Raw genomic sequence first — 13,757 nt, forward strand, 5'->3', positions numbered from 1 at the left:
CGGATCAAGTATTTAATAGCATTAAATACTCCATCTATGAATATTCGGAACCGACGGATCTTGGTTTCAGTGGGAGCTAAGATCGTCACAGGCAAGGAATGAATACTCCGGAAACGATGATATTGCCGGAAACGGAAATATGGATCGTATCGGAAATATAAATATTATCCAAGTCGTAGATGTTGCCGGAAACGGAAACATGGTACGTGTCGGAAAATATTATCGGAAATGGAAATATTGCCAGAATCGGAAATATTGCCGGAAACGGAAATATTGTCAGAATCGGAAATATTACCGGAATCGGAAAATAATTCCGGAAACGGAAATATTAAATATTTGTTCGAAACGGAAATTAATTCCGGAATCGGAAATATTAAATATTGTTCGTATCGGAAATGAATTCCGGAATCGGAAAATTTAATCGGAAGCGCATCGTACGAATAAGCATCGGACGAGGCCTGCCGGACGAGGCCCAGCACGAAGCCAGGCCATCGCCCAGCAAGCCAAGCGCGCCGCACAAACAGCCACGCCAGGCCCAGCGCAAGGCCAGGCCCAGCAGGCTGCGCGCAGCGTGCAGCGCGCGCGGGCGCTGAGTGGGCTGCTGCTCGCGCGCACGCATGAGGCCCATCGTGGCTGCCGTGCGTATGTGTGCAAGTGTTTGTGTTCGTGCACGTTTCCTAAAACATGCAGAGTTCGGTTAATGATTAAATTCCTAATTCTATTTGATAAATTAATTAAATTAGAGTTCTTGTAGGATTCTAGGTTTAATTAATTTGTATCTGAATAGGATTTCGATTCCCTTTCCATACCGCTATAAATATGAGGCTAGGGCTCACAATTTATAACACGAGTTTCAAAGTATTCAAAGTGAGTTTTTGAGAGAAAAATTCAATCACACATTTGCCTATAAAGTGCCGAAAATAATAGTACCTTAAGGGAGATTCTAGTTGGTCAATCTTAAGGCGGATCCGGACGTGCTGTGGACTATCTACGGAGGGACGACACTTGGAGTCCTAAAGACTTGTTCTTGTTCGGTTCGGGCGCAGCTAGGGAAGGCACGCAACAAAGAGTATGCATCTAATCCATGCTAAATGATTATGTGTAAATAATATGTTTTCCTGGGTTTATGGTTTTTCCGCATGATTTATGAATTGTCATATGTATCATAACCTAACAGTTTCAACCAAATCGTAGAATTTTGTGTTTTGAACTAGGACTATTTCAAGGGAATTTCATCCAGATCTAGGTTTGTAGGACTTGAACTAGAAATATTTTAGGGGAGTTTCAACCAATTTGAACTTATTTGTGGAATTGTATTATTTTGGGGGATTTTCAACCCGACATAGAATTTTGTATTTGGTAATTATTTCTAGGGATTTTCATCCCGGATCGGTATGAAAGGTTTGTATTATTTTTTGGGATTTTCACCTTATATAGAATCTTGTATTTGGTTTTATTTCTAGGGATTTTCAACCCGTGGAAGCTATTTGGGATATTGTATTATTTTTGGGGACTTTCAACCCGTGGAAACTATTTTGGAGTTATTTTGGGGGATTTTCAACCCGTGGAAAACATTTTGAGATTGTATTTGAGGGTCATGACTCGATAAGGTAGGCAAAGATTTTGGACTCGGACTCGTGTTTGATGGATGACAACCATTTTTGATTTTGGGAACGTAGGATTTGTGTTTCGAATTTGAGATCTTGAGGGTTTGGAAGTGCTTGTATTAGGAATGAGACTTTGAGATTTTGAATTGGTTTTTGAACTTGAGGGTTTTTTGACATGGGAATTCGGACTTGAAAATTCGGCATTACGACGCCATGGAGTCGACTTTTGGATTTGGATATGGAAGTTTGAACTTGAAAATCCGACATTATAACGCTATAGATTGGACTCTTGAATTTTTGACATGCATATGGTAAGAGGTTTAGGCTCTTTAATGTGAGGCGTGTTTAGGGATTTTTGAATCAAGCGGGGTGGTTCTCCTAAATGATGACCCTAAATCGGAGATTTTAAATGCATGAGGTTTTGATGATGCTCCTAGGAGGTTTGGTTTCCCTACTTTGGAGGCTAAGGTTTTGGCAAAGCGAGAACTCAAAAGTTAGTCATTCACGGGTGCAAAGACGCCCACACAAAATTCAAATATAAGCACGTTGTCACACTAACATGAACATGAATGCGACATGTAAAGTTCTCAACCTAAGGTCGGTCTAAGTTTTCGATGATGCAATGGTCGGTTTGCGGTCTCAAAGGGGTCCTTGACTAAGAGGGGAATTCGGAACAAGGCGCCTCCACCAAGGGACATGTAAGTTTGCAAACACCCTCTATGCACACAATGTCGGGAGCAAAGATAGCAAATGTCAAGGTTTGGTAGGCTTGGAAATAATCAAACACTTTGGTCGAGATCCGTATGGATAATGACCAAATATTTTCCCCCATGGTTTACCTCGAATGTAGAACACATTCGTATGAGGCAAAGGTAGAAAACTTGATTTTGTATTTTCGAAAACATGCATGCAATGCCTTAAAACAATTGAATGAACCAATACTTGAAAAATCAACCATTTTGGTGCTCATTCTCAAAGTTTGGGAGAGACTCTTTCGAAAGAAAATATTCGAGCTAAACTCTCATTTCGAGCGTTTGAACAGAATTGGGCGTGTTCCACTGCGGGCCACTGCGCAGGACGCAAGACAGTTGCGCCAGGCGCTGCTGGACCGGCGTCAGGCGCTTCAGCAGGCCAGTGGCGGTTTGCTCGAATGATGTTCGTGCTAGAAATGCAAATTTAGGGCTCCTAGTGGAGTCGCCAGATTATAGGGGGCTTTTTTGTATATGTTTTGAGTTTGTTTCTCTTGTATTTCGGATACTTGTATATTCGAATTTTGTAAATGCAAGTTTTGGGACCTTGACATGTCTCATTTGGGACATGTGGGATATGCCAAGTGCATAAACTTGGTCAATGTATCAAGAAGCTCAACACTTGGATTCGACTTGATTTCCACAATCCCACCCCATAAAGGGGAGCCTAATTCCAAGGTTGAACTTGATGATTGGAGTTGATTTGAACATTTAGAAAACCGGAATCCCAAATTATGCGGAATACGCTAGAAAATACCTATACGGTTATCGAATATTGGGTTCCGACGGAGTCGCCACCAAACGAGTTTAAGGGTCCGGATTGGAAAGACCAAAATGACTCGGGATAAGACTAGGACTTGAAACCGTATTGAGGCTCGGGTAAGGGGAAAGAGACACTTAATTTGGACGATTTTGACAAGTTGGTTCAAACAAGACAAGGATCATTTTCGTGCATAATCCTAATCATGGCACTAAGTTTAGGTCGGTGAGCATGAATTCTTATAACATTGAAATTTCTACTTTATATGTAATCACTTTGCTTTAAGTCCAATTTATGGAACCTAGTCCGGTTGTTCAAAAATTATTTTTGTTAATAGTGATTAGAACCTTGTAGATTGTTGATTTAACATGTTAGGTGATGAAAGCAAAACAAATAGAGCAAAGCATCACATTAGAAAATAGAGTGCGAAAATGTGAAGATTATACATCACCACCTAGAAAAAAGGACTAGGTGTAACCAAATGAAGTGTAAAGGTGCGAAATTAAAAGGTGCAATATTGAAATAAGCAATATAGTAAGCAATTAAGCATAAAGCATAGAAATTGCAATAATAAAACTTATATGAATGATGTTGGAAATCCAAACGAGAGACACTTGTTCAAGTATGACTTGGCCCCTCATGGATTGAACTTATAAAGAATCTAACATTGAAATGAGTTAGCTCATTAAAAAGTATCATCAATTTTGTACTTGACATTGAAATAAAGCTTGAATATTGAACTTGAACTTGAATATATATTGAACTTGAGTATTGAAATTAGGAGGTTAAACTCTTAAATATTAGAATGCTTATGCTAAAAGTCTCATATTTAATAAGCTACATGACTTGAAATTGATTCTAGTTTAAATAGAAGTTGATCCCATTTAAACATCATTGAATATTGGACATAGAAATTGTATGTTGAACATAGATATTTGAATGTTCATGTGTTCTAGTTTAGAAAAGGGTTTACACTTTTCCAAACATCCATGAACTTGCATAAAGTTAGAGTTTTTGAAGATTGAAATGATGATTATCATAAGGAACACTTTCAAGAGTGAAAGTCTCAACTTATTAATCATGTTTTATTGAATACAAAGCAATACAAAGCATAAAGATAGAAACTTGAAACTTAGAAATGGAGTATGGAAGACCATTTAAGGGGGATTCAAGTATGAAACCCCTTAAAGGTTACTCCTTTTGTACAAATCTTAGTTTACATGAGTTATGAACTCACCAACATCCTTGGATTATTGAAAAAGCTTGAAGATTTAAGCATAGAAATTAGAAATTATATAATTTAGGGACTTGGATTACCTGGATTTGCTAGGTTGATGCTTCCAAGAGATTTTCCCAAGTGCTTTAGTATTTTGATATTGTTTCTTTATAGAAAGATTGAAATTTGGAGAGGCTTAGTATGTGAGAAGTGATTTTTGCATTACAATGTTAATTGTATTCTGATTAATTTCTCCCCCTCATTCATTAAAAAATGGGGGTTTATATAGGAAAGCGGCTGGTAAAATCCTGGGACTTAAGCGTGTCGTTTTTGAGTCTTTGTACATTTTGGACTCGGTTTTACGAGTCAAAGCCGGGGATTCTCGGTTTTGTGGGTCGGCTCCCGAATTTGGATATTTAATGCCATTTTGATTGGAAATAGGCTTCGGAGACCAATAGCAGTGTCCGTTTCAAGATTTTGTGTTTGGATGTCAGGATTATATTATTGGAATTGCATTTTGTACCAAGTTTCAGATGAGAACGAGCTTGGGAATTGTACTTTTGATGATTGGACTTGGAATAATTTCATTATAGTTTAGCAATTGGGGCTTCTGCTCGGAGTTGCACCAACCTTGAAACTAGGCTAATGGTTTCGTCATCGGCCCTAAGGGGAGACACAAATTAGGTGTCTACAGATACGAACCATATTTTCTTTTCCGGCAATATCTTCATCTCAGACAAATATTTTCGTCCTTGCCTTTTGATGGTTTGTTTAGCTCCCACTGAAACCAACATCCATCAATTCCGATTATCCATTATTTGAGTGTTTACTGAATATTATATTCACCTAAATATTTGATCCATTCACGCACTATTTGTGTGACCCTAAGTGTTGACTTTCTAGAAAAAATCAGTTCACATAACTTCGAAAAAAAATAAGTTTAACAAAATAAGATTTTCAGGCAATTTAAGACAAAATTATATTTTCACCAAATTTAAAGCACCAATAAGTTTATTTTGATAAAATAAATTTTTGGATTTTTTGGATAAAACCACCTTTTAAAGTTCAACTTTTTGAAATAACCACCTTATATGTTTTTTTTAAAAAAACCACCTTAAACTTACAAAGTTTAAGAAATCACCACCTTCTGTTAACTTCCGTCAAATGTTCCGTCAGTGGGGCCCACATCCAACGACCAAAAATTCGGAAGTTAACGGAACATTTGACGGAAGTTAACAGAAGGTGGTGATTTCTTAAACTTTGTAAGTTTAAGGTGGTTTTTTAAAAAAAACATATAAGGTGGTTATTTCAAAAAGTTGAACTTTAAAAGGTGGTTTTATCCAAAAAATCCTAAATTTTTTCAGGCAAAATAATTTATAAAAAATAAGTTCAGTACATATAATTTAATTTCACACAAAATCAGGCAAAATATGGTTTATGCACCCGGGTGCACAATGCTCACTATGCACCCTGTTTTTTTAATGAACATCTAGTTTAAATACAAAGAACATATTGTTCATACCCAAATAACATATAGCCAATGAACATATAGTTTAAATCCATAGAACATATAGTTTAAATATTTCACTAGTACATGTACATTGAAATCTTCTCCATGTTCATTAGATTTTCAATGAATGTTCAACAGGGTGCACAATGAGCACATTGCACCCGGGTGTATAATCCAAATTGCGGGCAAAAGAAGAGTAATTATTAAGTTTTTGTTGGTCGCTCCTTCTACAAATGAAACGATAATATTGCATAAAGATCCAATAATTCCCAAAATACGTTATTTTCTAAGTTAATTCCTATCATACCGTCCACGTCAGCAAGGGAGAAAGAATTTTTTTTTTCCCGGTTCAGCATTGAACCGCCATTTGAGATGGCGGTTTTGTTTTAAAGCAAACCACCATCTCAGATGGCGGTTTTGTTTTAAAGCAAAAAAAAAAAAAAAAATTGCAATTTATGTAATCTTGATAATAACACCATCAAACAAAACAAATATAATCTTCAAAATAACATCAAACAAACGAAAACCTAATACTTGTATCAATTTTTCATTCAATTAACAATTAATTACATAAAATAAAATTTAAAAAAGAATTAGGGATTTACCTGGTTGTACGCGTTGCGGAGCACCACCAAGAAAGCCACCGCTTCCGGTGGCACCGATGAATATCGATGATAAGGGGACGGCGAGGAAGACTCCTAGTACAAGAGCTAGGAGGAAGTGAAGGAAAAGGAATTTAGAATTTTAGAGGAATTCATCTGTTAATTTCTAACGAATACCCAATTTCAAATTGGATAACAGGCGGTTATGGGGCAGACGAGTAGCGTCGGTGGGTGACTGGTCTGGCCGCGACGTCGGTGGGTGACTGGTCAGGCAGGCCGGGATTTGACGGCTGGCGATTGAGAGGCAGGGTGGGGAGGCAGCGCTGTTCGCAGCAACGGGAAAGGGAGATGTATTTTTTTGTTATTTTGAAATCAATAAGAACGCTCTAACCCCTGACTTGATTTTGGTACGTTATTTCTACCGCTATCTGAAATAGTGGTTCATTAAATAAAAAAACCGCTATTTCAGGTAGCGGTTTAGCCCTATAAAACGTTGTTTGAGATAGCGGTTTACTGTAAATTTTATAAAAAAAATAGATCGGCTTTTCTTTGCTGACGTGGACGGTATGGTGGGAATTAACTTAGAAAGTAACGTATTTTGGGAATTATTGGATCTTTATGCAATATTGAAGGAAATCGCTCGATAATATCTTCTAAAATCATGGAAGATCAAGGACATGAAATTGGGGACACGCAAGTACGTGCCACTCTATATGTCTTGCAAATTTTCTAATTTATTAAAATAGCTAGTTTTGGGGGGTTGGGCGATGCCCCGAGTCATTACTTGAATAACTTTAACTATACTTTTCTGCAAAAAGAAAACAATCAAAATTAATTCCTACTCTGGTTAAGTTATTGATTTTATCATCACTTATTGTATTTCATTTGCATGACATAGCCAATTGGATAAGATATTAGCATAATCAAGTGGTCATGGGTTCGAATCTTGAATGAACTATACTTCCTCCGTTTCGGAAATATCGCACCATAGTTCACTTTGACTCTTAATATCTCAAATCATGTGCAAGTAAAAATTATAAAAAAAAATATATATTTAGAAAAAATATATATCGATATGAATCTAACATGACCCCACATGACTAAAATTTTCTTACATACGGATCACAAAAATGTCCAAAATCGTAGTGTAAATAATGTAAAAAGCAAATGGTGCGACATTTCCGGAACGGAGAAAGTATATATTTGTTGAGATTTCGGAATATATGTGGATGACATGGGATGACATGTGACAAATTGAAGGAGGAGAGCGCCACATGGCATGGTAAAATTTCTTATAAAGACCTTATAATATATCTATACTAATATATTAAAAAGCGTTGTGGAAAACGTCTATGTGTCACGTAGTATTCTTCCCTTTGTGCCACATCATTCACTCACCAAATGGTATGCCATGTCGTAGATAACCAAAAATCAATACAATAAGGTTCGAACTCTAGACCTCATGTTTGAATGATATATCTCATTACCATCTTAACCAACCACCAATTGTGGTTTGTTTCTTCACATTAATTTATAAATAAATGTTAACATGAAGTCTAAACCAACTAAATTTTTATTTGATTTTTTATTTTCTATGGAATAAATGGTATACATGCATTTCGTCCAATATTGAGCTCAAGAAAAATCTAAAATTTTAACTATTCAATGTAGCGACCGGGGCATCGCCCGGGCCACACACTAGTTAGTATAGATACTTCGATTTGTGAATGAATCAATGCCTCCTTCATAAAAACACGACTTGATATAAATCCATGTAAAAGTTAGTTATCCACAATTTTTCTTCTGTACCTAACTAGAAAAGATTCTTTGGCTAATGTAGCCAAAAATTAAGCATGACAATTTAGAAGACTAAAGACTACCAGTGCCCAAAATTTTAATTAAATTCTCTAGCTAAACAATAATTTCACCCCCCTTACCACTCTGAAGTTTCACATCCAAATTTACCATTTAAGAAAGCAAAATGGTGTCGTCTAAGAGTCTGTGTATCAATGAAAATTCAATCCTTGCTAGGTCCCAAGCTTAATGTGTATGCTGCTATATGCGCTTCTGAAGACAGAAGGAATCGATGATCGATTAGCAAGGTGGATGAAGCAGCCGCTACAGCCTTGGAAGCCAATATCATGGGACTGTCAGAATAACATTTCAGCTGCAAAACCAATAGGAACATGGTTAATGATGCAAATTATCAATGCGATAGAAATAGCAAAAGGCACCAGCTTAGAGTATTAAGCATTCAGAACCACTGAGCCACCAAATCCGTATACTAGGGAGAGTGTTTTCCATGCTTCAGTAGACCGCATGTAGGTATCCCGCAGCAGGCAAATGGTGCTTTTTTTTGTTTTTTTGAAGGGACAGCAGGCAAATGGTACACATAAAAGGAATATATAATAAAAATGAAGGTATTCCATCTTTCATGTAAAATTTTGCACAATTTTGTCAGAAATGATGAGTAATAAAGAAGGGTAAAAGAGAAGAGAAGAGTCGGGGAGGGAAGTATCCAAAGACTCCCCATGGAAGAGATCTAAATTAGGATCTCAAGAGACTTGCTTGCAGTATATCTCTTCGATCACCAGTTTGAGTCCGCACAAAAAAAAATACTTCACATGCTTGTACTTTCAAATCTCCATTCCCATTGGAGTAAAAGAAAATTATGACTTATAGCCCTCTCCAAACCACCATTAATAATTGCAAATATGCATTTTAGATAGAATAGAAATTCAGATGCTTGAAATACAGAAATCCAATGTCAGACCTTAATTAGTTTGGGATCAAAGATAGAGTTGCGTTTCTTTAATCAATGGGCAACAAAACATCTAGATTCTTCTGAAGAACCCACCCTGTTGGATATGCAACCCCACGAGCATCCAAGTGGAGATGCCAGTTCATAATCTTCCCACAGCCATCAGGCATACCTTCCATTTGACTTTCCTCTGCGACCACTTGTTCAATAAATGTTGTCTCCTGTATACAACCACCAATAGAAACATGATGTATGCATAGCAGCTATACTTCACTGCAATTTTCGATTGCTTTTGCTATTTACTCGTGGTAAAACAAATTCTTTCAACAGCAGAAAGTATTTCCATATGATAAAGGTGCAAAAATCTAGAGCTGTGCATAAAGTAGTACCTGAAAACCCTCCTTCACGGTGTCTAGCTGTCGTATTGGATTAAAAAACGGACGTCTCCACCTCTTTAAATCCCACAAGATAGTGCTATTAAATGCAAATCCAGACATATCAACATGAAATCTCCTAAGTGCCTTGCTTTTCTCGTTTGTGTGCCATCCAACCACTTTACTTCCAACGCATACTGGACCTTCAAGTATGGCCTTATTTTTGCTTTGGGCCAGCATAGCAACAGGCCAGGTGCCAAAACGGCTGTAAGAGTTGCAAAAGGTTCACAATTAGTTTATTTCTCTCTGTTTTTTTTTTGTTTGAGAGAGAGAAAGATATTGCCATCAGGATAAACAAAACACCTATATGTATAAGACAGAAACACAACATCGGGATGGAAAAATCTCCATACTGATAACTTTCATTCAAATAAGAAGTCAGTCTTTTCCCTTTCTGTTGATTGCATACGTGTTGCCTTTATTTTGAAAAAGACTTCAGTAGATTTATAAAGTGTCAGGTAAGATTGTAAGATGATTTGATTTCTTCCCGTCACGTCACAGGTGAACCAGGGAATACAACACCTGATTGAAGAAAAAGCCCATCCTATCTCATTTCTCTATAGAAAAATCCCATCCTGTCTCAGTTAACTTGTTTGGAAATATATTAAAATAAAGAGGAAGCTTGATCGGAGAAATTCACAATCATTGACACATAAACAGATGACTGACACAGTAGTCAAATAAGGTTCTTTATTCAGAACAACAACAATCACTCAGCCTTACAATGGCTAGATTTCTCCAAGTAAAAACATTCAACAAAAGTTCCACTAACTATTGACATGAACTAAATTTTCTAAGTGGTGCACAGTATGAAACTAGCGACAAAAACAAGTGAATTGAATTGAAAGTTCCGAGATAAACACGTGAGCCGGTCAAACTAGTAAGAATGAGGCTTTTCTGATGATGAATTACACACACCACAAGAACAGATTTAACTTGCAGATAATCCCATATCACGGAAAGCCTATGACAAACCCTCCAATGATAAGAAGAAATAAAAGAGAACATTGAATCCATGACTATAGAGAAAAAGCCTGGATTACTGAGAAAAACATTCAAAAACCCTTTTCATTTACGTAACTGGTAATAATACTCGACACTTAGGTTAACAGCATTCCTCAAAATTGGATTTTGTCTAATCAATACTCTCAAACGAACAACCAATTCCTTACAATTGGACAAATTCTTATGACAAAAAAGCCAATTCCTCAACCATGGGCATCTCTTTAACCAGTATCAAATACAAACAACCACAACCATCAAAAGTCAACAAGCATTTAACAAATGGCCCATGGCTGGCAAAGATATTGCACCTAAACAGTAATCAAAATTCAATCTCCGTGTCAAAAAATACTTAGAATCACTAAGAGAAACAGCATACAACTATACAAGAATGTAAAACGAGCTCAGCAAGATCAGAAACAATATACCTGACTTTTCTAATGGTTTCAAAGAGCTCCAAGGAGTAGATATTATCATCATCAGCAAAATAAACAATGCCATCAAGTTTATGAACTTCAATATGCTCAAGAGCAGTATTCCTCTGTTCAACACCTCTATCTTTAATATTTGTCAAATTCTTGTGGCACACCAAATGTCGGTACATCACCCCAGTATTCCTCAAAATCGAGGCGGTTTCCGGGGACTGTGCACTCATTTCCACCACAACCCACAGCACAGGCGGATCAACAAGCTTCAAAACTTGACTCAATCTATTCAAATAGTAAGCTTGAAGTGCCCTGTTATACGTTGGTGTAACAACAATCAACATTTTCCTAGGATTATAATTCTCCGCCAATATCACATCAAGCTTAACCTCAATATCGCTCATTTTTGCGGCGGCGGCAGCAATGGCAGCGGCATCTCCAGCTCTGTACATCTTCTCCTCCTTAACATTATTCGCAGCTTGAGATTTGACTTCAAATGAGAAATCATGAGTCCTTACGTCTTCTTCTTCAATGTGACCAAACGGCAAAATACCTAATAAAATTCCAACGAAGAAGCAAAACAAGCAACGATAGAAATGTCTTTTCCATGAATGCTGTTGATTTCTCCGGGAATTCTGAAGTAGAAATATTCCGGCGAAGTTTCGCCGGAGCTTTACGAAAAAGCTCGAATTCGTCGCCTTGTGAGATGACGAATTCAACGAAAATGGACTTGACGTTGATCCGTTATGGTACAATCGATCTTGATTCGCCGGTGATAAAGTTCTTCGGAATGACGCCATTGAAATCGATGCAAATAAGCTCGAAATTTACACTCTCAATCACATAGTTAGCGTTCAATTTTGCCCTAATTCCGCAATCATCCGCTTCAATTCGCTGTAAATTTCAAAAGAAATTGAATTCAAGAGTAGAAATTCAGAAGAAAATAAATTGGGAAATTAAAGGCCTAATTTGAAAATTTTCGGATTGGAGTTAGACAAATCGATGACTGAAGTAGCAGAGAGGAAAGGAGATTGCCAAAACAAATTTTTGTTTTAATATTTTTTTTTGGAGAGAGAGGTGGGAAATCTGGGAATGCAATAACGATGCCAGGTCACTCTTTGCTACCAAATAAAATAAAATAAAATAAAATAATAACAATTCCAGGTCTGAAAGGAAAAGAAATATACGCGCTGTGGTGGACCAATGTGAGAATGCCACGCAGTATTGTCTTTAAGAGTTAAAGCTGGTGTTTGATGATTTGTTTCCATTTTCAGCAATGTGGTTTTTTTTTCCCTTGATGCGAAAGAGTCGAGAGCATGTTTATCGAACATCAACATTTTAGATTAATAAAATATACTTCCTCCATTTTTTAATAATTGCATTGTATGGATTTTAGCGTTATTCTCATATTTATATATAGTTATTTTTTGTGATTTATATGTAAGGAAAAATATATTTATATAGGATCTTGTTAGATTCGTCTCGAAATATATTTTCAAATTATCCAATTTTTATAATTTTTTAAAATGTATAATGAGATATATTAGTGGTTAAAATAGTGCATTGCAAGCGTAAAATCTCAGATGGTGCAATTAAAAAAAATGGAGGAAATAATATTTTATCTTTCTCTCCCTCCAACACCAAACCCAACATCCACAAGATTTAACAATATTTACAAACTTTTAGAAAATACGGTCTAACGGTTATACCACTTTTATGCACTGTAACCAATTAGTTATGCACTTTAACTAATTAGTTAACCATTGAAACCAATTAGTTAAGTCCGAAATTCAACTAGTTAAGCAACGAAACCAATTAGTTATGCAACCGAATCAATTAGTTAAGCACTGAACCAATTAGTTAAATAATGAAACTGATTAGTTAAGCAATAAGATCAATTAGTTAAGATTTTATGAGTTTACTTAATAATAAGTTTGTTAAAAAATAATAACTATTCGACTCATAAATTTAACTATTTGTCTTTATACCTTAACTTTTTTGTTATTCAATTAGTTATGATTTAATTACTTTTAGTTATGTATTACACTAGTTTAGTTAGTACCAAAAAAGTGGTGTAACTGTTAGGCGGTCTTACACAAAAGTTTTTGATATTTATTTATCAAACACCATCTCTAAATGAGGGCGGAGAGGCCAATATTTGATATGTATTTCAAGATACATATTACCTCATTAAACGACAAAATAGAGATAAGACAAAAATTAAATCAGGTGCCATTTTCAAAGAACATATGCCATTTTGGAAAAATGGATGCCATTTTTCATAAACGGATGCCATTTTCAAAAAAATTGATTTTGTCCTTTAGCGTTTATCTTATCCCTATTTTGTTGTTTAGTGGATTTTGATTTTGTTGATTTTGTCCTCATCTCTAAATTGATTTTGTTGATTTTGTCCTCATCTCTAAATGTCACTTTGCAATTACAAAAAATAAACAACAATATTGTCTGGCCCACATTTAACATATGTCCATCATTCCTTCCACCCATTTGGTGTTCATGAAAACCAATTCTTAAATAGTTTTATTCTCTCTCTTTCTTCCCTCTCATCTCTCTACCTATTTTATTGTTTTTTTTATTCAATTCTCTCTCTTAAACACAAAAGGTTGTTGTTTGATAAATATGCTCTCATCTCTCTACCACCCCTTAAGATGAGCACTGAGAACTGATCTAAGC

General features: G+C 36.1%; 1 protein-coding gene across 2 annotated transcripts; it reads right to left on the reverse strand.

Moving 5' to 3' along the window:
* Window positions 1-8,187: 8,187 nt before the first annotated feature.
* LOC110778514 (probable beta-1,4-xylosyltransferase IRX9H) lies at window positions 8,188-12,169 on the reverse strand. 2 transcript variants are annotated; one of them, XM_021983069.2, is made up of 4 exons: window positions 11,070-12,169; window positions 9,595-9,844; window positions 9,302-9,426; window positions 8,188-8,611 (listed from the first exon to the last, which is right to left on the reverse strand). In XM_021983069.2, exons 1-4 carry the CDS (start codon window positions 11,864-11,866, stop codon window positions 8,608-8,610), a joined length of 1,176 nt encoding a protein of 391 aa, XP_021838761.1. In that variant the 5' UTR covers window positions 11,867-12,169; the 3' UTR covers window positions 8,188-8,607. The 2 variants fall into 2 exon arrangements, with proteins under 2 accessions (XP_021838761.1, XP_021838760.1); XM_021983068.2 differs by having other exon boundaries at window positions 9,218-9,426; window positions 11,070-12,168.
* Between the last annotated feature and the right edge of the window lie 1,588 nt (window positions 12,170-13,757).

Source organism: Spinacia oleracea, chromosome 6, assembly GCF_020520425.1.
Source record: "Spinacia oleracea cultivar Varoflay chromosome 6, BTI_SOV_V1, whole genome shotgun sequence".
Lineage (NCBI taxonomy): Eukaryota > Viridiplantae > Streptophyta > Magnoliopsida > Caryophyllales > Amaranthaceae > Spinacia > Spinacia oleracea.